The sequence below is a fragment of the Camelina sativa genome, chromosome 15 (genome assembly GCF_030686135.1).
Source record: "Camelina sativa cultivar CO46 ecotype springtype chromosome 15, ASM3068613v1".
Lineage (NCBI taxonomy): Eukaryota > Viridiplantae > Streptophyta > Magnoliopsida > Brassicales > Brassicaceae > Camelina > Camelina sativa.
The window spans coordinates 2687605-2711269 of record NC_141894.1 but is presented as its reverse complement, the minus strand read 5'-3'; the positions used below and the strand labels follow the sequence as shown (position 1 = coordinate 2711269).

General features: G+C 36.6%; 5 protein-coding genes across 12 annotated transcripts; 4 read left to right on the top strand and 1 right to left on the bottom strand.

Moving 5' to 3' along the window:
• The first annotated feature begins 743 nt into the window (after positions 1-743).
• LOC104744833 (uncharacterized) lies at positions 744-6950 on the top strand. 6 transcript variants are annotated; one of them, XR_015581785.1, is made up of 14 exons: positions 910-1622; positions 1798-2269; positions 2349-2773; positions 2891-3018; positions 3152-3192; positions 3318-3386; positions 3534-3634; positions 3716-3794; positions 3970-4092; positions 4267-4335; positions 4424-4473; positions 4562-4643; positions 5077-5171; positions 5306-6093. XR_015581785.1 is itself a non-coding variant. In XM_010465939.3 (14 exons), the coding sequence occupies exons 1-14, from the start codon at positions 1318-1320 to the stop codon at positions 5439-5441; spliced, it is 2151 nt and encodes a 716-aa protein (XP_010464241.1). In that variant the 5' UTR covers positions 910-1317; the 3' UTR covers positions 5442-6950. The 6 variants fall into 6 exon arrangements, 2 of the variants coding, with proteins under 2 accessions (XP_010464240.1, XP_010464241.1); XM_010465939.3 differs by having other exon boundaries at positions 3994-4092; positions 5306-6950; XR_015581784.1 differs by having other exon boundaries at positions 744-1622; positions 2349-3018; positions 5306-6950.
• Positions 6951-8878: 1928 nt separating this feature from the next.
• Positions 8879-14111, top strand: LOC104744831 (uncharacterized). 2 transcript variants are annotated; one of them, XM_010465937.3, is made up of 13 exons: positions 8879-9625; positions 9748-10198; positions 10277-10946; positions 11069-11109; positions 11235-11303; positions 11558-11658; positions 11767-11845; positions 11976-12074; positions 12266-12334; positions 12424-12473; positions 12564-12645; positions 13041-13135; positions 13275-14111. In XM_010465937.3, exons 1-13 carry the CDS (start codon positions 9243-9245, stop codon positions 13402-13404), a joined length of 2319 nt encoding a protein of 772 aa, XP_010464239.1. In that variant the 5' UTR covers positions 8879-9242; the 3' UTR covers positions 13405-14111. The 2 variants fall into 2 exon arrangements, 1 of the variants encoding a protein (XP_010464239.1); XR_015581783.1 differs by having other exon boundaries at positions 8933-9625; positions 11218-11303.
• Positions 14112-14214: 103 nt separating this feature from the next.
• Positions 14215-15618, bottom strand: LOC104744830 (uncharacterized). Of its 2 annotated transcripts, none has more exons than XM_087487683.1 (4): positions 15371-15618; positions 15200-15255; positions 14619-14685; positions 14215-14524 (listed from the first exon to the last, which is right to left on the bottom strand). In XM_087487683.1, the coding sequence occupies exons 1-4, from the start codon at positions 15500-15502 to the stop codon at positions 14429-14431; spliced, it is 351 nt and encodes a 116-aa protein (XP_087343809.1). In that variant the 5' UTR covers positions 15503-15618; the 3' UTR covers positions 14215-14428. The 2 variants fall into 2 exon arrangements, with proteins under 2 accessions (XP_087343809.1, XP_010464237.1); XM_010465935.3 differs by having other exon boundaries at positions 14215-14521; positions 15371-15616.
• A 308-nt stretch (positions 15619-15926) lies between these two features.
• LOC104744829 (protein SINE3) lies at positions 15927-21684 on the top strand. The gene is made up of 4 exons (XM_010465933.3): positions 15927-16109; positions 16204-16323; positions 16548-16918; positions 18042-21684. Exons 1-3 carry the CDS (start codon positions 16017-16019, stop codon positions 16914-16916), a joined length of 582 nt encoding a protein of 193 aa, XP_010464235.1. The 5' UTR covers positions 15927-16016; the 3' UTR covers positions 16917-16918; positions 18042-21684.
• LOC104744828 (transcription factor bHLH148-like) lies at positions 20881-21684 on the top strand. The gene has a single exon (XM_010465932.3). The coding sequence runs from the start codon at positions 20881-20883 to the stop codon at positions 21574-21576; it is 696 nt and encodes a 231-aa protein (XP_010464234.1). The 3' UTR covers positions 21577-21684.
• Positions 21685-23665: the final 1981 nt, after the last annotated feature.

Here is a 23665-nt window from a genome sequence, read left to right as displayed (position 1 = left end):
TGTTTACAAAATAACGAAGAGTTTATGACCAACCAATCAAGGTTGAGAAATTAGAAGAAAATTAATTTGACATAATTAAATAAACAATAGAAAATTATAAGCACAGTAATATACGGATCCTAAATAATTCAAAGATGAAAATATAAATTAAATAAAATAATCTAAAAATACTAAAAAAAATTAAAAATACAATATTAAGAAAAGTATACGCATATATTATTTTTTGGGTCAACATATTAATATTACCTATTTCCAACTGAAAAATGAGAAAGTAGGAGAAAGTTTTGGTTTTAGAAAATAAGAAAAAATTACCTTCCCATTTTAAAAAAAAAATCCCAATTAAACAATCTTGAAAGCAGTATTTTTAAATAACTTAAAATTAAAAACAATTATATAATATATAATTTCGAATTTTATGAAATATATATATATATAATCTTCTTATAATTATTTTTAAAAACTTTTTTTTATATTCTGTAATTTTTAATAATTATCTTTTTATATTATTAATATTTTTTTAAACAAAATTTTTGTTTTTTGTTGTAATCAAGTTACACATGTTAAAATCAAAGATTGATAACTGGACACATGTCAAAATCTTGTTAATGGCTAACTTTCAAAACTCTACTTTATATAATAAGATACGTAGTTATATTTTTATATAATTAATTTTAATTTTGATCATATTTAATTTAAAAATTTGTTTTTTTTATTATTTTCCTTGATCACTATGTTGTTCGTTTGTCTGTCGCTGGATCCAGCGACTAGTTTCAGCGACTGATCGCTGATCGTTGGCGACAGTCGCTGAAAATTTTAACGACTGAAAATTACGGTTGCTGATCGCTAGCGACAATCGCTACGACTGATCGCTAGTTAGGGACAGGTAAACAAACAACTTTCTGTGCAAACGAACAGGCCCTACGGTTTTAGAGGGGGTAATAAACAAACAATATACACTAGAAGGATGTAGAATACAGTAGTATCTTTCTTATGTGTACAGTAGTACACTAGCTAGTATTAGTAGTTGTTTCTGGATGGTCAACTTTTCTTAAAATTTCATTCCCGAGAGAGAGGAACATTGTTGTATCTTTGTTAGGGAGGGAGAGAGAGACAGTGTCATCATCATTCATCACTCACTCTCTCCTTAGTCAAATCAAATCAAATCCCTACTTTTTTAGTTTTGACCACCATGGTTTAAGCACACTTCAAGGTCCGATTCAACTCGCGCGATTCCCCGATTCAATTCTGATTTCAGAGGGTAGAGTTTTGATTCCGGTGGTCTGGTGTAGTAAGGGTTTCCGTTTTCTGACCGCAATAATGGAGACTCCACCTGTGGAAGAGCTGCTGAAAAAGATGCTAGAGCTAGAGCAAAGTCAGGACCATCTAAAGCATGAGATGTCTAGGCTCACGGGGCTTAGGCAGCCGTCGCGTCTTATGTTGCCGGGTCAGCCGTCGCGGAAGGAGAAACGACGTATCCAGGGTTCGATGAGTTCCAGAGCTGGAGTTGGTGGTGGCAAAGAACCATCGGCAGGGAAGTTCAGTAATGAACAGTATTTGAATATTTTGCAGTCCATGGCTCAATCTGTTCATGTCTTAGATCTAAATACGCGAATTATCTTTTGGTAAGTAGTTAAGGCTTCCTCTTATTTTGTTGATGCCTGAACTTCGGAATTGTATAGTCAGTCAGTGATATGGTTTCACTTTCATGGGTAGACTCTTTGTATTATAGGTTGCATTGTTCATTTGTACTAGTGCTTTGTTCTCAGATTGCTATTCGATGGCATGATTTGTTTCCAGGAATGCCATGTCGGAAAAGCTTTATGGGTACTCTGCGGCGGAAGTAGTTGGGAAGAATCCACTTCATGTTATCGTAGATGATCATGATGCTGGCTTTGCGATGAATATTGCTCGACGTTGTGTCAATGGGGAGAGCTGGACTGGCGAGTTTCCTGTCAAGAGCAAATCAGGGGAGATCTTTTCGGCTGTTACTACGTGTTCACCCTTCTATGATGATAACGGCTCTATTATTGGGATCATTTCTATCACAAGTGACATAGCACCGTATTTGAACTCGAGAATCTCTTTGGCTAAACTGAAGGCAGAAGAAGAAGAAGAAGAAGAAGAAGAAGAAGAAACGAGTTCTATTCCTCCAAGGAGTAGTTTTGCCTCTAAACTTGGTTTGGATTCCAAAAGAGCTGTTATATCGAAACTTGGTTTTAACTCTGATCAGCCTATACAAGTTGCTATAGCATCAAAGATATCAAATTTGGTTAGTTCAATTCTAGGTTGCATATTCTGACCTTTTTATCTTGCTGTTGCATATTTTTTTACTAGTGTAAAAATTGCAGGCATCCAAGGTGAGCAACAAGGTCAGGTCGAAAATGCGAGCAGGCGATAATAGTGCCACACTTTCCGAGGGTGGCAGTGGGGATAGTCATTATTCAGACCATGGTGTCTTCGGTGCTACTTTCGCTGACCATAGGGAAGATGCAGCTTCAAGTGGTGCTAGCACACCGAGAGGGGATTTTATCCAGTCTCCTTTTGGTGTATTCACATGTGATGATAATAAGTTACCTTCAGAACCCTTGAAAGATTCCAGTGTTGAGAGTAATGGAAAGCATGCAATCCATAAGGTTCTCACCGCAAAAGCTGAAGAATGGATGATAAAGAAAGGCTTGTCACTGCCATGGAAAGGGAATGAGCAGGAAGGTTCAAAAAGAAAGTCTACTCATTTTGTATGGCCTTGGGTACAAGATGAAGAAGAGAAAAATAGGTATCACCAGATTAATCCCTCTGCTGGTGTTAAGTCTGAAAGCTATGGCTTTGACAGTAATAAGCCTACTGATGACGAGGCTTTTACTATGTGGTCTTCCTCTATAAATGGGAACAGCACAAGCAGTGTTAGTAGTTGCGGAAGTACTAGCAGGAGTGTTATGGATAAGATTAATACAGATAGTGATTGCTTGGAATATGAAGTTTTATGGGATGATTTGACAATTGGGGAACAAATTGGACAAGGTAGTTTATTTCACAAACAGATTATCATGTTTGCTAGACATATCCATTCTTTATAACATCATATATTTTACTATTTTATGTGATGTTCTGTCTCTGTTCTGCTAGTATGCTTCAATAATTTTCCATTGTACAGGTTCATGTGGAACTGTCTATCATGGACTCTGGTTTGGATCTGTACGTTTTTCGCTCCTGGTGATATTGTAGAATCTGCATCTGTTGATTTATTCACACTTCCATGGTAAAAAGAAAATTGCAAGTTCAGAGATCTGTCTTATTGAGAGTTGCTAATGTCACCGCAGGATGTAGCTGTGAAAGTGTTCTCCAAACAAGAATATTCAGAAGAGGTCATAAAATCTTTTAGACAAGAGGTACTGGTTTTGATCTTTTGTCCATAATGATTGCTCTGAATGTAGTTTTGCCGAAAGACAATTAATATTTGTATTGGTTTTCTAGTAGAACCAACATCCAAAAATTCCAGGTTATATATATATATTGGTCATGTTTTACTTTTGAAGGTATCGTTGATGAAAAGACTTAGACATCCTAACGTTCTGCTGTTTATGGGAGCTGTTACTTCACCTCAGCGTCTCTGTATAGTGTCTGAGTTTGTTCCACGGTTCAGTCTCGTCTCTTTACTTTCTTTGTGTTTTTGGGCCTTTAAGCCATAGTTCCTAATCATTTGAATTACAATTTGCAGAGGAAGTCTCTTCCGTCTACTACAGAAGAGTGTATCAAAACTTGATTGGAGGCGGCGTATCAATATGGCCTTGGATATTGTGAGTATTAAGTATACGTTCATTAGACATCTTATTTTTCCGTTTCTGTGGTCATTGACAGTTGTACGTAAACAATTTTCTAAGTATGGGCTGCTCTATTGGATTAATTCTTTGTATTTTTCTTGTTAACATTCTTGTTCACTCTATTTGACCTGTCACCGTACATCTCATACAGCGTATTACATGATTCTTCGCACAGGCTCGCGGTATGAATTATCTTCACTGTTGTAGTCCACCCATCATACATCGTGATCTGAAGTCGTCCAATCTGCTGGTAGACAGGAATTGGACCGTTAAGGTAACATTTTGGTCTTTCATCTTGCAATCCCGTAATTGAGATGAACAATAACTTTCCATCTTCAAACGGATTATATAGCTTTCTAAAACGAAATGAAGATAAAAATTATCACTTTACGTGTGAATGCTCTCTGGAACTACGAAGGTCGTCGACTTACAGTGACATCTCTAACAGGTAGCCGACTTTGGTCTTTCGCGTATCAAGCATCAGACATACCTAACCAGCAAATCTGGAAAGGGAACGGTACTTAACCTGGACTCTTTCGATTTGAATCCTGATTTATAGGCAGCTTCCCTCAATGATCTTGTTTGGCCTTGTACCTGTTTTGCAGCCTCAATGGATGGCACCAGAAGTTCTTCGAAATGAGTCTGCTGATGAAAAGTATATTCTTGTATTCTGTTGGTTAATTCCTTGATTTCTATTTTTCTAGCCGCAATCGCTAACTAGCTCATCTAATTTCTTGAGACAGGTCTGACATTTACAGCTTTGGAGTAGTACTATGGGAACTTGCCACAGAGAAGATACCATGGGAAAATCTCAACTCGATGCAGGTATTTCAATGAGCGATAGAATGGTGAAAAGAAAGTGTCTTCAACTGAAAATTGTACCTTGAAATCACATTTTTGGGCATAACTTACTTTTAGACAACATGTTTTGCTCTGTCAATGGAGCTGGAAAAATAACTAAAATCTTTGAGTCAAAAGATTAGTGTCAGGGTAACCGCTGTTAAAAATTCATCAGTACTTTCCGTTAACTAATTGTACTAGTTAGGAAGCTAGGGATTATTGTACTTACAGTAATCTGTAAAAAATACAAGTGAACTACATATATAGCCTTACTTTAAACAATATTTTTGCAACATCTCTACGAATTTGATGTCCTATATCCATCGCATGACTATTCTGCTTGTCAAGAAAATTTCATTTTTAGTCTCACTGCACTTCCTCTTGTTTACGAAGAGATGCATATTTGAATTCTCCGCAGGTGATCGGAGCTGTGGGGTTCATGAACCAGAGGCTGGAGATTCCAAAGGACATTGATCCTGCTTGGATCTCATTAGTGGAGAGTTGTTGGCACAGGTAATTAACATATTGAACATCGCCTTAGCCTCGCTAGAAGAATATCTTGTTGTGTTTCTCCTTGATTTATATAGATTTCACAGCTAATGGGGACATTATTTTGTGGTTCTATTTTGGTTTGTCCCACGCTGCAGCGATACAAAGCTGAGACCCACATTCCAAGAACTGATGGAGAAACTAAGAGACCTGCAAAGAAAGTATGCTTTACAGTCCCGACTGACTCGTGCTGGGTTACTTGAGAATGAGAACCCTGTCCTCAAGAACAACTAAACAAAAGGAAAGTTGACCCCTTTTCCCTTATGTGCCATTTTGCTCCGTGACGCACTGCTTCTAGCAACAGCAATGCTATGGTGGTCTGCCAGTGTCTCCTTCATCATTGAACAAAAGAGTGGAGCTGCTTCAGAAATTTGCAGAGTCTAATTTCCCTGCAGTTGAAGTACATGAATACGCAGTTCAAGTAGAGACATACACCACACTCTCTAAAGCCAACAGCCTCGTACTCAGTGTCAATGGAGCCATTATATCTCTCTTGTTGGACATTCAAGCTGGAAGTGGGATGTTCGCTAAGCAAGAAATTAACGAAATCATCCATACATCTTGGTCTTGAAGCGATTTAAGTTGATTTGGATTGTATGAATTAATGGTTTCAGGCACACATTTGACCAGAGGAGACCAAAGCAGCCACTGTATCGACACCCATGGGAAGATGTCTTGTACACCAAGTCATTATTCACTTCACTTCTTGCCATCATCATATTATTATTTATATATTCCATCCCCTCCAATTAGGCCTTTCTTAATCTGGGAGTTTTTTTGTTGTGATGTCCCATACCATAATTTTTTGGTTATATTACACACAATGTCTCGGTAAAATTTATTAGGTTATAAACCCATCGAACTGTCACTGTAATTCGTACAAAAACTCTCTCTCTCTTATCTCTCTAAAATCTTTTAGAGGGAGAGAATGTTTGTTTTGCTGTCCGGTGTTTTCTGGCTTCTGTCCAACACTTTTAGCTTTCATAGTGGGATAGTTGGCTTTTATCTGGCGTCGTTGGCTCTTTTAGCAATGTCGGCCGGCTTTCTTCCGGCATAGGTGGCTCTGATTAGTATCTTTGGCCGGCTCTGCTTCTAGCATAGGTGGCTCTAATTAGCACCTGTGGCTGGCTTTGCTTCTGGTATCTTTCAGCTTCTATAGTGAAGATATTCGGCTTTGTCTCTAGCAATTCGTTGGTTGTTTTTCTGGCGAGTTGATACTTTCTGTGACTATGGCCAGCTTTTGCCCGCTATCCGTTCGTCTCTTCGGCGATTTCAGCAAGCTTTTGTCTCGGAATTTTTCCGGTTTTGTTTTATGGATCGATTGAGTTTTCATCGATTCTATGTTTGTCTTTTTAATGGCGGAAGCCTATAAATCTAGATCTAGACTGCTTTGTTGAAAATCGATTTTTCACTGGTTCTTGAAGACGAAGATTTGAAGCTCTGAAGTTACATATCGCGTCTGTGATTATCTGAAATTCCGGCGATTTAGAGTTTTCTGCAGGCGAAAAAACAACCGGCAGTGATGATCGGCGGTAGCCCCTGTTTCTTCCTCTTCTTCACGCGTGTTTTTGACCTCATCCTTTGTGCAACACGTGTCTTGTGTGTTCAATGTTTATCCATCAATTTTCTTCGTGGCAGTTTTAGATCATTTAGATTTAACTGGGCTTTCTTTTGGGCTTATGTATGGTTTGTTGTACTGGCTTATGAAATAAATAAAGAAACAATTGAGAAAAAAAAAAAAAACCCATCGAACTGTGGTTAAAATAAAGAAATATGATGAGAATGTATCTTTGTTTCAAATTTGGAAATATCATGTCACTTTGACAAATTTATCTATTTTATTAACTTGACATATTATCAGATTGAAATAATAGTTCAAATTTGACATATTGTGGTAACCTGACATAGTATCAAATTGACATATTTAATTTAAATTGACATATTTCAAACTTGACTATGTTATTATAATAACCTGACATATTATCAAATTGAAATAACATAGTCTGCCAAATTCAATTTAAAGTGAAGACAACAATTTTGCTTATCTTAGAAGAAACAAAAATGGTATATCTCGCAAAAATCGGGTAGTCAAGTTTCTTAGGGGATGATTCTTCTGCGCATGTGATGATATTGAATGGATTAAGCTTTATTCTTCTAGAGATAAGTTTTCAAATCTTTTAGCTTTTTAAGGAAAGAAAAGTATAAATATATTGAAATATCGGTCATATCCAAATCCGAAAACGTAAACTATGCCACCTTGCCAAGTTAGCATTAATAAATGAAGAAAGACATCAGCAAAGAAAAAAGGAAATGACAAAAAAATAGTAAAATATATGATTTTCAATCTATAAAGGTGAATTAGTTGCCCGATATTTTGGCCGACATACAGGTCATACACAACAATACAGCAATTGCAATTGCAGCAATATTGGAGTTGAAGCGGTGGGGCGACGAGTTTCATATTTATTTTTGTTTGTTAAATAGTTTTTCGATAGTATTATGTATTTTTGTTATAGCTTTGAAAAAAGGTGGAACACGTAAGAAATTTAATGCACAAGTCACAAGTGATTGTATTTTTGTTTGTGGATTATAGTTGTCAACACTCTCTACAAATTTCATCTTTCTTACGTATTTTTTTTTTGTTTTTGTTTTTGTTTTTGTCTACATAACCAAGACTACCAAGTTACCAACAAATTGTCAAGTTACCAATAAAACAGAACCGGCCAACCTCCTTTTCCTCTCTCTTTCTCTAAAGTTCTAAATTTTAGGTCAATCTTTTAAAAATGCCTTTTAAAAAAATTAGATAAGTTTCTTGATTATGTTTTTTTTTTTTTTTTTTTTTTTTGTCAAGCTCTTGATCATGGTTTTAACTGGATATATTTATAAAGATAAACTACCGCAAGATAATAAACTGAAGATATATATATGTTTTTGATTTCTTCCCCGATCAGAATTTGAGTTGAGATATATATGAACCAGTCATTGTCCTGTCTATATTTAAAAACTTAAATCTAATGATCTACTTTAGTGTGATTGTGAGTTTCAAAAAAAACAAAAAAAAAAAATACAGAGAAACATGCATGTTCACTTAAAATGTAGTATAAGTTAGGTGCCAAAACAAACATGTGATATAGTGCTTAATTAGTTATAAATTTTCAAAAATGAATCAACTTGTTTCTAATTAAATATATAAAAAAACTACTAATTTGTCTAATTGCAAAAGCAAACAAATAAAGTCGTCCACATCAACCACAAAGCTTTCTTATTATATGTGTCCATTTAGGAAGATTATCTCCCACAATTAACCTAAACTTATTTGCAAATTAGTGATTACATGCATGACACTTTTTTCATATACAATGAATTCATAGAACTCCCAATAAACTGGGAACAAATCAATCTGTATCCATCTTCTTGGTTCATCTTTTTTTATTTTTTTTCCCTTTTAAACAATTTTTTTAATTAGAAATTTACAGAACAACAAAACCAAAATTACCATATTTTAAAATGAACCAACATTTACAGTTTAGAAAATAATCAGAATTTTTTTTATTTTCTCCCAAAAAAAATCTAATTTAGAATCTACCCAAAATAAATACATAAGAAATCTATGATTGTCTGTCTAATGGAAAAAAAAGAAATAAACCGCCAAAAAAAATCAAGGAATAATTATTAATTAAGTGGAAAAAGTGAAGGTAAAGAACAAAAAAAAAGAAGAATAAAAAAGAAGCAAAGATAAGCGAAGAAAAGGTTTCCATTATTGTTGACTGCTTGAGAAAACGTTTCTCTCGCATCTCCTCATTCCAAAGAGAGAGAGAGAGAGAGAGACTTTTGTTCTTTGGTTAGGGAGCCAACAGAGATTGTCATCTTCATCATCATCATCTCCTTTTATTAGTGTCCTTTAGTCAAATCAAAATCCCTATTTCGTCATGGATTAAGCACTAAATCACCTTCTTCAACGCTCCGATTCAACTCGGGCCACCGATTCCCGATTCAAACTCGTTTTAGCTCTTTCAGATTTGATCGGGAGCGCAAATGGAGAATCCACCTGCGGAGGAGCTGCTGAAGAAGATACTGGAGCTAGAAGAGAGTCAGGAGCATCTAAAGATGGAGATGTCTAGGCTTAAGGTTTCTACGGAGCTTAGGCAGCGATCGCATTCGGTGTCTCCGGCGAGGAGGAACATCGGAGATGTAGTAGCTCCTTCGTGGAGGAGAAGCGGTGCCGCCGCCTCGTTTCGTAACGCTTCGCCGTTGCGGAAGGAGAGCCGTATCCTCCAGAGTTCGATGAGATTGAGGTCTGAAGTTGGTGGCGGTGGACCATCGGCTGGTAAATTCACGGATAAACAGTATTTGAATATACTACAGTCCATGGCACAAGCTGTTCATGCCTTTGATCTCAATATGCGTATTATCTTCTGGTGAGTAGCTTCCCTCTTGTGAAATGCAGTTTATGGAATTTAGAGAATGTCTAATTAGGGAGTTAGGTTTGAGTTGCAATGTTGTTACTTAAGATTCCAATTCGGTGACATGACTGTTACAGGAATGCCATGGCGGAAAAGGTTTATGGGTACTCTGCAGCAGAAGCACTTGGGGAGAATCCAATTAATGTTATTGCTGATGATCGTGACGCTGCCTTTGCAATGAATATTGCTCGACGTTGTGCTAGTGGAGAGAGCTGGACCGGCGAGTTTCCTGTCAAGAGCAAATCAGGGCAGAGATTTTCAGCTGTCACTACATGTTCTGCATTCTGTGATGACGACGGTACTCTTATGGGGATCATTTGTATCACAAGTAACACTGCGCCGTATCTGAACCCGAGAATCTCATTAGCTAAATTAAAGGCGCCTGAAGGTGAAACGAGCGTTAACCCTGTAAGGAATAGTTTTGCCTCTAAGCTTGGTTTAGACTCCAGAGGAGCTGTTGTATCAAAACTTGGCCTTGACTCCGATCAGCCTATACAAGTCGCCATAGCATCAAAGATATCAGATTTTGTAAGTTCAATTGTAGGGTTGCATATTCTCACCTTTTTATCTTGCTCTTAGACATTCTGACCAATGTTAAAATTGTAGGCATCCAAGGTGAGCAACAAGGTCAGATCGAAAATGCGAGCAGGCGATAATAGTGCCACACTCTCCGAGGGTGGCAGTGAGGATAGTCATTATTCAGACCATGGTGTCTTCGGTGCTACTCTCGCTGACCATAGGGACGATGCAGCATCAAGTGGTGCCAGCACACCAAGAGGGGATTTTATCCAGTCTCCTTTTGGTGTATTCACATGTAAAGATGAGAAGCTTTCTTCGAAACCCTTCAAAGATTCCAGTGATGAGAGTGATGGAAAGCCTGCAATCCATAAGGTTCTAACTTCAAAAGCTGAAGAGTGGATGGTAAAGAAAGGTTTGTCATGGCCATGGAAAGTGAATGAGCAGGAAGGTTCAAAAGGAAGACCTACTCATTCTGTATGGCCTTGGGTACAGAATGAACAAGAGAAAGAGAAGTCTCTCCAGATTCATCCTTTTGCTGGTGTTGAGTCTGAAAGCCCTCCCTTTGAAAGTAATAAGCCTATCAATAATGAGGCTTCTAGTTTGTGGTCGTCTTCTGTAAATGCGAACAGTACAAGCAGCGCTAGTAGCTGCGGAAGTACCAAAAGCAGTGTTATGAACAAGGTTGATACTGATAGCGAAAGCTTGGAATATGAAATTTTATGGGATGATTTGACAATTGGAGAACAAATCGGACAAGGTTACTTATTCTCTCAAACAGATTATCTCGTTTGCCAGACACATTCATTCATTTTAAAACTGGTATTTTTTGGGTAAATTCTATCTCCCTCCTGCTAACATTCAGTAATTTCCATTTTACAGGTTCATGTGGAACTGTTTATCACGGTCTCTGGTTTGGATCGGTACGTTTTTGGCTTTGTGATATTGTAGAATATGCATTTGTTAATTTATACGCGCATCCATGAGAAAGAAAAGGAATTCTCAAGTTCAAAATTCTGTTTTATTGACAGCTGCTAATGTCCCGCAGGATGTAGCTGTAAAAGTATTCTCCAAACAAGAATATTCAGAAGAGGTCATAGAATCTTTCAAACAAGAGGTGTCATTTTTAATCCCTTCTCCACAGTGATTGCTCTGAGTATAGTTTTGGAAAATAGACCGTTGACATTTATATTGGTTTCTAACTCTTGTCTTTCATTTCCTAGTAGTCAGATTGCTTCTTCAACTACAACAATTTTCTGTACTAACAAAATATTCACTTACAAACTGCATCGCACTGAAAAATGAATAATTTCTGAGAATAGTTAATTCCATATTCTAAGTTATATATGTTGGTCTTGTGTTATTGTAAAGGTGTTGTTGATGAAAAGACTCAGACACCCTAATGTCCTGCTGTTTATGGGAGCTGTGACTTCACCTCAGCGCCTCTGTATAGTGTCCGAGTTTCTTCCACGGTTCGGTCTCATCTCTTATAATTATATCTCTCACTTTCATTTTACTTTTTTCGGCCCTCAAACCATACTCTGATCCATGCCCCTAATCATTTGAATCACTATTTGCAGTGGAAGTCTCTTCCGTCTATTACAGAGGAGCACGTCAAAACTGGATTGGAGACGGCGTATCCATATGGCCTTAGACATTGTGAGTGTTAGTTACACGTTTTTGACGTGTGATCCTTCTTTGTATTATTTGTTTTGTGATCCTTATTTCCCCCATATTTGACTTAGTCACCGTTCATCTCATCGAACATATTACATAATTCTTCACACAGGCTCGCGGTATGAATTATCTTCACCATTGTAGTCCGCCCATTATCCATCGTGATCTGAAGTCATCAAATCTGCTGGTAGACAGGAACTGGACTGTTAAAGTAAGATACTTATCTTGAGATACACTTACGTTCCTATAATCCAGATAATTATAAGTTTTCATATTCATAATGATTATATAGCTTTCTCAAAGAAAACTAAGCTTTAGAAAGAAAAAAAAAAGGAAAAGTGAGACTCAGATCTCCAAAATAGAACTAGAAACATCGTCAACTTACAGCGACATATGTGACAGGTAGCTGACTTTGGTCTCTCTCGTATCAAGCATGAAACATACTTAACCAGCAAGTCTGGGAAGGGAACGGTACTTAACCTAGACTCTCCTTGTTTCAGATCTTCAATTATATTCAATCTCTCACAGTGATCGTTATTGAATTTTTAATGGTTATGCAGCCTCAATGGATGGCACCAGAAGTTCTTCGAAATGAGTCTGCTGATGAGAAGTATACTTCTGTTTTTTCTTTAATTAAGTTCCCTTGATTAATTGATATTTTTAGCCTTCATCGCTAACCATCTCTAATTCATTGATACAGGTCTGACATTTACAGCTTTGGAGTAGTACTATGGGAGCTCGCCACTGAGAAGATCCCATGGGAAACTCTCAACTCGATGCAGGTATCGTTTTTGATAGATAGAGAAATAAGAAGAAGATGTCTCCAATTGACAATCTGGCCTAGAGATCACTAATTCAAATTTTCTGTGCTATCAATTATGCTTAAGAAACTTAACAAGAATCTTTATGTCAAAAGATTGGTTTCAGGGTAGATCTGTGAAAATCATAGGAACCATTGTACTGGCCTTAAAATATACTGATACAAGTGAAATGTTATTTTATATATTGTTTAGATACTTAGAAGGTATATTTTACAACATCTCTACGAATTTGATGTCCTAACTCCCTTTCTCGACCTGCTTGCTGAAAATTTTCGTTTTAAGTCTCACTGCATTTCCTCTTGTTACACATACACAAATCAAAGTATGGAGAGACACTTATTTGAAAATATGTGCAGGTGATTGGAGCTGTGGGGTTCATGAACCAGAGGCTGGAAATCCCCAAAGACATTGATCCTCGTTGGATCTCATTAATGGAGAGCTGTTGGCACAGGTACATTAACATAGGGAACATGCATTAATCTCTGTGTAGCCTTTAGTTATTATGGTTCTCGTTAATTTAAGTGTTCTACATATTTCACGGCGAATGCTGACATTGATCTGTGTCAATTTTGGTCTGTCCCACATGGCAGCGATACAAAGCTGAGACCTACATTCCAAGAACTGATGGAGAAACTAAGAGACCTACAAAGAAAGTATACCATACAGTTCCAAGCGACTCGTGCTGCATTATCTGACAACTCTCTTCTTAAGGACAGCTAAAGAGAAGAAATTTTTTTGCCTTTTTGTTCCTCAACGCACTGCTTCAAGACTCTAAAGACGTTCATGAAAACAGAGAAAGATAGAGAATTGGTCTAATTTTGAGCAGTAACAGTAGGATGGTGTAATGGCAACGTGGAGGAGACTGTGAGCAGAGACAGCCACTGAAATTCTGAGACATGTGTTGTGTGATGTATTCGGGTCATTACACAAACTACAAAAAACAACGTATGGCTCAGGTTAGTTACTGTAATTTCGGTGGTTGGCTTCTGCTCTCTCTTTCTATTGTGAAAGCTTAAAGGAAGTGCGTGAAAGGAATATGATGTGAGGTTGATTGCAAAAATACCACGCGCTAGTTGGTTAGATGGGCAAGAGATTGCACTTGCATATGTTATTGAGATTATATGCATACTAAATGTTAATGCCTTGAAGAGTGACAGATTTGATGATATGTTGTACAGTGAGAGGAAACAAAAGGGATTTAGAACCCCAGTTATGAGTGAATGTGGTGATACCAATGGGGGGATTTTTTATTTATGTAGTTGTATCTATTGGAATTAGGCCAAAGTATGCAAACTCACGTGGAAAGGTTGTCAAATTAGAACTTGGAAGTTTGTTAATCAACAAATATCTGGTTTTGAATGTCTTTGGTTGGAACTTGCAAGTTCTCGTTGTATCCAATATAAGAATGAATCATACTCATTTTAATCTTTTACTACCAACTATTTCAGTTTTGTTTTCTTTTGCTTTGACAGTAATACTAATGTTACATGATAATCCCACATGCTTTTTACAGCTCCAAGACCAAGTAAATCAGGAACAACTTTCTTAAAAGTTTTGATAATAAGATAGAAACACAAAACACCACCCCAGAATGAATTGTACCTGTATTCAGGGCATCTTAAGAGAGATTGATTCAGCAATAGACAACTTCAACTCAATTAAATATTTGGAGACTTGGATCTCTCAACCTCTCACACAAACAAAAAAACCTTGGAAGTAAGAAAAAAGAAAGAAAGATGGCCTATCATAGAGGATATCGAGAAAGCAATTCCCTAGTCGCAGCAACTGCATCCCCTTTATGCTCCCTTAGGGTTCTTTCCACCACATTTTTTTCCAGCTGCTTATTTACAAATGAGACAAACTTTTGAGCTTCGTGCACACAGGCATAAGTATACATGTTTAAGCTTGTGATGGATAAAAGGAAAAAAGCTAACCTCTAGTTCGTTCATAATAATCTCAACATCTTCAGCATTGATCTTCACAGAAGCCAGTTCTTTCTCCCTGCATAGTATTCCAGCAAACTATCAATCTAATACAACGAAAAAGAAGTCTAATTCTATCTTCTCATCTTTTCCGAAAGATGAGTTTCACACTAGATCACATAACTGCCACTTGTTTCGTTTACCATTCTCATTTCTCACTGTATTCTCTTGTAAAAGCTGTTACAGCACAACTGATAAATATGGCGTCAATACTACTACCTTCATGTGACTAATGCCATGAAACAAACAGATCCTCTAAAATTCACTCTCTTAGTCTACTAACTAGTTAGACTTCAAGTGTACCAAGTAAAGAAACAAACAGAATCTCTAAAATTCACTCTCTTGATCTACTAAATAGATAGCCTTTAAGTGTACCATCAATTTATACAGACACATTACTTGAACAGTATCAACTTAGTTCTAAAATATGATTAGAAGAAAACAAACGGGTTTAACTTATGTTATAGCTTCCTTAATCATCTCCTTTCCCAGAATTTAGAACACAAGAAAGCTAAGGGGTTTTTTTTTTTTACCTCAATCTCTTAGCATTCAGATCAGCCTCCCTAGAAGCAGCAATCGAAGCCATAGCCTGAAACACAACACCGACATTTCAATTTACTAACTGAGCTCAAATATTTTACAGATTTCCCAATTTATTCCCAAATCAAAACTACTAAACTACGAAAGAGAAAAGAGAAACAAACCGATTGAACACGAGACGAATCGAGCTGGCGATCCTCGACACGATCGGTAAGCTTGTCGAAAGCTTTGCTTTGTTGCTGTAAGTCCTTTGAATCAATCGCTATCTCCGCACCAGCTTCATCTGTTCCCTCCATTGCTTCTAACTCTTCTCTCTCTTTCTTCTTCTTTTAAGTTTCGGTGAATGATATCTCCGGCAACAGAGAGATTTTGAGGTTCGAAAAGTGTTCAATCTTCAACGTTAGAAACCCTAATAAAGGCAGCTTAAAGCTATCCGGTCAAAATACCAAACCGAGCCGGATTCAAGTTCAAACCGTTTTATTTCAATTTTAATTTAGATAACTGTCCTAAACCAACCCATAATAAGTTAAACCGAACCCAAAAAAACTGAAACAACTCAATTGAACCTCAATTGAACCAAAAATCGGACGGTTTATTTGGTTGATAACGATCTATATTGGGCCTTACATCAAATTGTTATCGGCCCTTATTAGCCCATGAAAGAGATGCGTACTGGCCCTTAGCCCATGGAAGAGAAGCGCACTACAAAAATATCTTGCTTGATATTTTCTAGTTCACACACTTCTTCACACACGATTTCACTTACGAAAACATTGACGAGCTCCAAATTTGAAAACATTGGAGAGAGAGATGAAGGATATTCAAATCCCCAGGAAAAACTTCGCGCGCTCATCCGATCTCGGAGCTAAGAGAGTCAAGGATCCAGAGATGAAGAATCGCAAGGTAAATTCAATCCTTGAAATCGCCATTGTTTCTTCTTCCTTCCATCGTACTACTGAGATTTCCAATCAATTTTTTTTGCTTCTCTGAACTGAAGGTTGCGGAGAAGAGACAGAGCGCTACCTTTTCCGACGTTTCTTTTGAGAGCACGAAGGATCCGATCGAATCTACTCCTATCTCTCAGATTTCTAGCGCGATCTCTGATTCCGAGGCTGAGGTTAGCTTCTCTCCGCGTTTTTAAACTAGGTTTCGTTTCCGTCGATGTTTTCTTATCTGTTATTTTGCAAACGCCCAGATCTGTTCATATTCGGATGTTTATTTTTGGAAATTGAATCGATTGGGTATGTGATTGATAACGAATAGGAAGAATTAAACCTTAATCGTAGCGATTTGGTGTTTGGGTACTCTCTGATGATACTCGAATTATGATGTTCTCTTCAGAGTGTTATCCAAGGATCGAAGCTAGACTTCTCGTCAACGCCAGAGATTTGCCTCCCGACTGATGATTCTACAGTTTCAACCATTACTACTAGTGTGGAGGCTCGTATTGACACTTCTTCGACTGATCAGATCCATTCGATTGTGGACTTGTCTGCTTCTGTGCAATCCTTGCGTGCGGAGATCAATGAGCTTAAGAAATTGATCTGCTCAGTTGTCTCTTCTGAAGAAAGGAGCTGGGTCGATAGAATTGTTACTATGAAATTCCGCGTTGTGCTTTTGAGTTTCATCATTTGGGGTATCTTAGCTGCGTTTGTGGTCTTCTTCAGCTCAGGAGAGAACGTTGATTACTATGGACCACTTCCAACATGAAGGTAACTCACTTTAGGTTTCTTACCTTTGTTACATTGATTCTGGCTTCCTTTTCATTAGATGATTACAGTCATAATATCAATGTTGCATAGGATTGGGGTTGTATAGTGATTTGCCTTCAACAACACATCTATCCTGATTGTCATTTTTTTGTTGCTTCTCTGCTTATGAAGTCCCCAACTGTTTAATTTCAAGTTAGCTACTAGGCATCTGTAGAGCTTATAGATCTTACCAAGACATGTGCTAGTCTTTGTTTACATTCTTATGCAAGTTGTTCTTTACTTTTTAGCTTTTTAGTATAATAAGCCAGACAACCCTGTGGAAAGTCCAGCATGTGAAACTTTTTTATGTAATTACTTGATTTGATCTTTTAGAAATATTAGGATAAACTCCTCTGAGGTGTTAAGTTAGGTTTATTCTCCATTATGGATAAAATGATACAAAGATTAGGATTTGGGAACTATTCCTGTAATTTAAAACTGAATGACAGAATAATCCAGACTGGTGTTTGGCTTTTCTACTGGAGATTATAGTAGTAGGTATTAGAGGAAACCTCAAGGCCCAATAGTAGGCCACTTAACACAGGAATAAAATATACTAATATATGACATGTGTTAAAGAAAAGCAGCTCTTGTCGATGAAGTAAAGTTTCTCTGTTTCTGTGTGATTAAAGAAAAATCCGGCTTAGTGATTTGAATTAGTGGGATACTAGAAACCAATTATTGGAGTTTTTTTTTTCATGATAATAGTCTTTGTGTCTTGACATTGATTAGTGACCATATTTTGTGTTTTTTAAGCAATGGTTTGTATCATTTTTCTTGCTTGCTTTTGTGGCGTTTGTATAGTTAAGTCTAGGGATTTATTTTTTGTGAGAACTGAGTATTGCTTTCAAATTCGAATTCTCACTAAGCATATTTCACGTTTATGATGAAAAGCTGGTATTAAACCTAGGCATCTAGGCAAATCATGGGTTGGAAATTCAGCTTTTAGATTCGCAGCAAAAGTTGTCATTGGTCAAGTAACTGTCACGTTTGCTCAGTGTTGTTGGTAAAACAATGATAGCAACTTAAGAGTTAGGCTTCGAAATGCTTATAATTTAGTGTAATATTTGTGCTATTTAAACAGGTTTGGCTAATATATATAACTGGGAACCGGGGACCTAAAACTCAACACTACTTCAGAAGCGCGAAGCATGTTAAAGTTAGAAAAGATCATATGAAAACAATTCGTACACAGGTTAGTAATTTCATGTTTGCCTCAGAACAGCGTGTAGTTGATATTAAATTTACCAAAAGACTATTAATCATTTCATATTAGCAATTCAAAGTAGACCGTTGAAAAAACAATGATTGAGCATCATCCGTTATCTCATCAGTGCTTCTCTTTTTCTTCTTTTTAAAAATAGTCCTTCTCCTTCCATTGTCTGTCGTTCACGTAGTTTCTTTGGTGTCTAGAATTAGGGAGGCAATCTCTGTACCACCTTCATCATACTTAATACTTAATTTTCCTTTCTTATCAACTTTTCTATCGATATATATATAAACATATGAGAAAAAGAGAGGAAAAAAAAAACACTACATCCTACATAGAACATAAACAAAAATTAAACAAGTTTTTACATTTTAAAAATAGAATTCCAAAACTCCTTTTCATTTATTATTTACTTTTACGTTTTTATCGAGTATTATTCTGTATGATTGTTTTGTTACTATAATATCCGCACATGCTGCAATTATTTCTTTTTAACAAGTAATGGATAAGCTTCATGATTATTTCCAAATTCAATTTTATATAGATAATAATAGGGTTCGGGATTTCAAATGTGTACTCCTTTATTATAACATAAAAATTAGGTCCACGTTTAATGGCTCACCTGTTGATCCGTCCAAAGTTTTATTAGCTGAGGCTCCTTACATAATCCCAAATCAGTAGTACAAGTTTTCTTTATTGATTCACAAATGAATTAGACATCTATGATTTTAGTATGGATTACGCTAATTTTGCATAGTTTCAACTATTTATTAGTCAACAAGTATAATTTGTGAATGCGTATATTTTTGTTGCCGATTGTTTTCGAAGTAGAGCCAAGAGTCACATTAAAAACCAAAGAAAGTAGAGCCAAGAGAATTACACACAGATACGACGAATAATGGTTTCTTTGACTCAGTTCAGATAATTCATTAGGTTGCTTTTGTGTTTTGACCAACAAAAGAAATGTAGAATTATCCGAGGAAAAGAATCGTGTGTTTTATAAATGTAGCTGAAAGTATTAATTGAGAAAATTGAAGTATCTAAGTCGAAAAATACATTCTTAAAGTCGAAACAGATAAACTATTATATTGTAAGTGGCACTTTAGTGGATAACTGGATATATAATATGTTGTTTCTTTATCATACTACTAATTTGTCATGTGCAATCATTGTAACTTATAACTTTCTAAGGTACAGAGAATATGCCACATTACTTATACAATAATTAACCGGCCCTTAGGTCAAATGAATAGTATTAAGCATCCACTCTGTTTTAACATCTTTTCCACCCTCGCATTCTACGCCTGAAACATCTTTATACAGTAATTTATGCTATTGTGGTACTTTTGTCTAACAGAAATAATGTTAGTTAATCTCTCTAATTTATTGAACTATATAACATAAATGATATCCAAAAATCAAACTAACAGTACAATATTCTAGAAAAAGAAGCTGGTCTTAGCTTATACTTTTCTATTTTTATACTAACCAAATGGAGAAGTTCGGAAGATCATTTTTTCAGCAGGATATATGGACCAAATGCCACTCCCACACACCCACCCAACAAACTCATTAATCTAATACTTACTTAAACATCCACACAATATAATGAAGATTTATTAGTGCATGTTGATACATACACATACAAAACTCTTTTTCTTTTAATAAAATAAACGACTTAATTTTAGTGATCTTTACAGGGGGAAAAAAAAAATTTGATAAAGCCTTAAAGAGAGGCAATGCCACTACCCTACATCGCACATGCATTTCGTTTGGTATTTTACTTTATGCGTAAAGTAGTATTTAAACACAATTGCAACAATTCAATATTTACGAAATGATTGCACTGAATACAAAATCCAAAGTTTTAGTTTTCGGCCCCTCTCTTTCCCCTTGTCAGTCCACTAAAACGACCAATAGAAGTCATAAATGGATTTCTCCAATAGTAACGTGACATGTCATCATACCATTTGAATCTACCTTCCTCCTCCATTACACCACCAACGTATCGGCCTTTTATATGACTACAATATGAGTCTATGACGCATATGATACAAGTTTGTTTTTTCTTAAAACAATTATAGATATGAACCAAGCTCATTTCACTCCTACCAGGAAGGCAAGAAAAAATTACTAACTATGATTGAACCCTAAACGTGATGGGAAACTATCTTAAAGATACCCCTATTAGTCTATTACTACCCACATTATGATAATATGATCTTTGTAAGTATGTATTCATAAACATTGCTTTTTACGTCACAATAATGTCTTCTTAATAATTCCATAACCATAGTCTTCTGCGAGCCAGTAATTATAAGTTTATAACTTATTATTTCCATTAGGCTTCTGTTGAAAATTAAATTATTTTTTCTTGGTGGTATTCACGAAGTCCTTATCATGCAATAGTGCATTACAAATGCCACTGTCGTATCTGGCTAAAACACATAATAATTCCCCGAGTGAAACAAAACAAATACATATAGACAATACGACGCCGTCCGAATAAAAACTGCTACATTTGAAACGACGCCGTTTATTATATACCTCTGTCCCTTTTATATATCTTCGTCTTCTTCCCTCTTCCCTTCCAATATTCTCTCTACAAATTCATAATTTTATTCTCCTCAACTTCAGAGAAACTCTCAGACTCCGTAGCTTTGTGAATACGAAAAAGAAGATTAAGGAGAGATCAAAACCTATTCTTCTGGTTATGGCGTCTCTGATCTCGGATAATGAACCGCCGACGAGTATTACTACAGATCTCGTTCGGAGGAAGAAGAAGAAGAGATCCTCTGTTTCCTCCGCCGCATCGTCTCGCACAAGCGCAGCTTCCATCTCCGGTGAGAGCAACACGCGATGGAGATCCGAGAAGCAACAACGGATCTACTCAGCCAAGTTGATCCAAGCGCTGCAACAAGTCCGCCTCAACTCTTCCGCCGCGGCGACATCGTCTCCAACGGCTCAGAAACGAGGCAGAGCCGTTCGTGAAGCCGCAGACCGAGCTCTCGCCGTTTCAGCTCGCGGAAGAACGCTCTGGAGCAGAGCGATCTTAGCTAATCGGATTAAACTGAAATTTCGTAAACAGAAACGTCCGAGAGCGCCGACGACGGCGATCCCGAACACCACGGTGGTGTCGGTGAACAGCAGCAACAACAACAACAGATGGAGAAAACGAAGAGTCTCGGCGGTGGTGAGATTGAATAAGAAGAGTATACCGGTTGTAAACCGGAAAGTTCGAGTTCTAGGCCGGTTAGTTCCGGGTTGTGGGAAAGAATCAGTACCGGTGATTCTAGAAGAAGCAACGGATTATATTCAGGCTTTGGAGATGCAAGTTAGAGCCATGAACTCTTTAGTTGAGCTTCTCTCCAGCTACGGTTCAGGCTCACCACCTCCTCCACCGATTTGATGAAGGTTAAATTCGTCATTTTCCCAATATTCATCCTTTTCCTCTTCTCTCTCTCTCTCTGTACACCAAAAACTTTCATATAAATAGAAGATTCGGTTTGAGTATATATATCATCTGTCCCAACTGCTGATTTCTTCTTCGCCATAACAACTAAAGGTTACTAGTTTTGAACTGATTAAATAGATTAATTAATAATTATCTCAATTTCACGATCCTCAACTCATATATAAAGTAAGTCTTTTAGTCGTTACCATTAAAGGTTCAGAATCGTAGTGGATTTAAATTGTCGTCTACGTTATTGCAGTTAGTGGGGGGGGGGGGGGGGGGGAAATGTATGGAAATTTTGATGTACTTTTAATCCCCTTTCAATATGGCATCTTACTATGTAGTATGTATGTAGTATAGAACCCCAAAAAGATATATACTGCAGTAAAGTGTAAAGAAGATAATTTCCTATTAATGAATTGGTTAGACACTAATAATTTTTGATTATGTGATGATGCATTAACTAGAGAATGAAATCATACAATCAAATGCATTGAATTCAATGATGAGATGATATATCTGTCTCACTCAATCATCCACTCCCTTTCTCATATTTGCCACTTTTCTAGGTTGTTTGTCTCCTTTTCCTTTTTAACTTATTTCACACGAAAACAAAAAAAAAAAAGGGAAATCTTTACATAATTACATTGGCTAATTCTTCGGTTCTTCCCTGCCAATATAAATAAGTTGTTTCAAACACTAATCTGCAATTCTGGATGTACGTTCTTAAAGGATTCGTCACCAAACAAAATTTTACGAACCTATATGGACTAACCATGATTGATTCATTAGCTTCGTTACGAAGCCTTCGTATATATATATGACCCCAAAAAGAAAAGGAAAAAAAACGAATATAATTGTTGTTTTCTATATTTTACAATTTTTGAGGATGAACACTGGAGTATGACTAAGCGACAACAAGAGAGAAGTGACAAAAGCAAAAATATTAAAATTAAAATATGGAGAGAAGTGACCTTATAAAAAAGTATGAGGAGGCACATGGGAGTGGCCATGCATTGTCCTCTTCTTTCTTTTCAAGCTTCCTCTATTAACTTGCATTATAACTCTCCTATTTTGATCATATATGTTTATATCTGAACTATTACCGCCAAAACGGACAAACTAGTAGAGTAAATATCGCAGTACTATTGTTGAGAGGTTTGGGTTCAAACTCGCAAATTGTAACACATGATAAATATAATAAATAACACAAAATTGAAGACGTTAAGAGGGAGACAGACTTAATTAGAAACCTTTATGAGACAAGAAAACGAAACGGGCAGGTTCCGCATGCAAACAAAAGACAAGACTCGCACTCTTGGTCTTTTGTCGGGATAAACCTCGTGTCATGGCGAGCGCAACTACGATCAAGGAGCCTCAATATTCCCCACAAACAATCTTTATATATGTATTTTATCCATAGCAGACACTCTACCATGTTTCTCCTAGTCTTCACGGGGGAAGATTCCACGACAAAGGAAGGCTTGAAGACTTGAAGACTTGAAGATCACCATAGACTTGAAGATCGCCATCACGATAAAAGGAGATCATTCCATATAGGTATGTTGCCGCTTTGTGTCCTTTAGACGCGGCTTTAATTTGCTAGACATTTGATCCCTTCCTCTTCTACATCACTAGCTTGTTTGGTAAAATCACTTCGTAATTCCTTCACGAGACAATGCTTCTGCGTTAGAAAACTCATCAATGATTTGCAGACGAGGCTGAGATTGAACAAGTTTTTTGAGTGAAGAAGAAGCCACTCGTGTCAAGATCTCCTTAAACAACCACTTTCTTCCGGGAGAGAGACTCCATTTGAGGAATACTATTTTGCAAAATCTTGTTGCAAAAATTTCGATTTCATTTTTTAATAGATTGATTATATATTAAATTCAAAAATATATGATAAATTTGCATCATAACCGAATTCCAAATTTTAAACATTAAATTCTTGATCAACATCAACACCTAAACCAAAACGGCTTTTTTTTTTTTTTTTTAATTAGTACTGTATAAATATATCTATATATATAAAGTTAGCTTTTCT

What these genes read in the sequence shown, in the direction of transcription:
- LOC104744833 (XM_010465938.3), top strand. Translation starts at nt 1,318, where the DNA reads ATGGAGACTCCACCTGTGGAAGAGCTGCTGAAAAAGATGCTAGAGCTA. An exon ending in AAAATCTCAACTCGATGCAG is followed by an intron (nt 4,644 to 5,076) that starts GTATTTCAATGA and finishes AATTCTCCGCAG; the next exon opens with GTGATCGGAGCTGTGGGGTT. An exon ending in GTGGAGAGTTGTTGGCACAG is followed by an intron (nt 5,172 to 5,305) that starts GTAATTAACATA and finishes CCCACGCTGCAG; the next exon opens with CGATACAAAGCTGAGACCCA.
- LOC104744831 (XM_010465937.3), top strand. Translation starts at nt 9,243, where the DNA reads ATGGAGAATCCACCTGCGGAGGAGCTGCTGAAGAAGATACTGGAGCTA. An exon ending in AATATGCGTATTATCTTCTG is followed by an intron (nt 9,626 to 9,747) that starts GTGAGTAGCTTC and finishes TGACTGTTACAG; the next exon opens with GAATGCCATGGCGGAAAAGG. An exon ending in ATGGAGAGCTGTTGGCACAG is followed by an intron (nt 13,136 to 13,274) that starts GTACATTAACAT and finishes CCCACATGGCAG; the next exon opens with CGATACAAAGCTGAGACCTA.
- LOC104744830 (XM_087487683.1), bottom strand. Translation starts at nt 15,502, where the DNA reads ATGGAGGGAACAGATGAAGCTGGTGCGGAGATAGCGATTGATTCAAAG. An exon ending in CTGAATGCTAAGAGATTGAG is followed by an intron (nt 14,686 to 15,199) that starts GTAAAAAAAAAA and finishes AATACTATGCAG; the next exon opens with GGAGAAAGAACTGGCTTCTG. An exon ending in TTATTATGAACGAACTAGAG is followed by an intron (nt 14,525 to 14,618) that starts GTTAGCTTTTTT and finishes TTTGTAAATAAG; the next exon opens with CAGCTGGAAAAAAATGTGGT.
- LOC104744829 (XM_010465933.3), top strand. Translation starts at nt 16,017, where the DNA reads ATGAAGGATATTCAAATCCCCAGGAAAAACTTCGCGCGCTCATCCGAT. An exon ending in CAGAGATGAAGAATCGCAAG is followed by an intron (nt 16,110 to 16,203) that starts GTAAATTCAATC and finishes TCTGAACTGAAG; the next exon opens with GTTGCGGAGAAGAGACAGAG. An exon ending in TCTCTGATTCCGAGGCTGAG is followed by an intron (nt 16,324 to 16,547) that starts GTTAGCTTCTCT and finishes TGTTCTCTTCAG; the next exon opens with AGTGTTATCCAAGGATCGAA.
- LOC104744828 (XM_010465932.3), top strand. Translation starts at nt 20,881, where the DNA reads ATGGCGTCTCTGATCTCGGATAATGAACCGCCGACGAGTATTACTACA.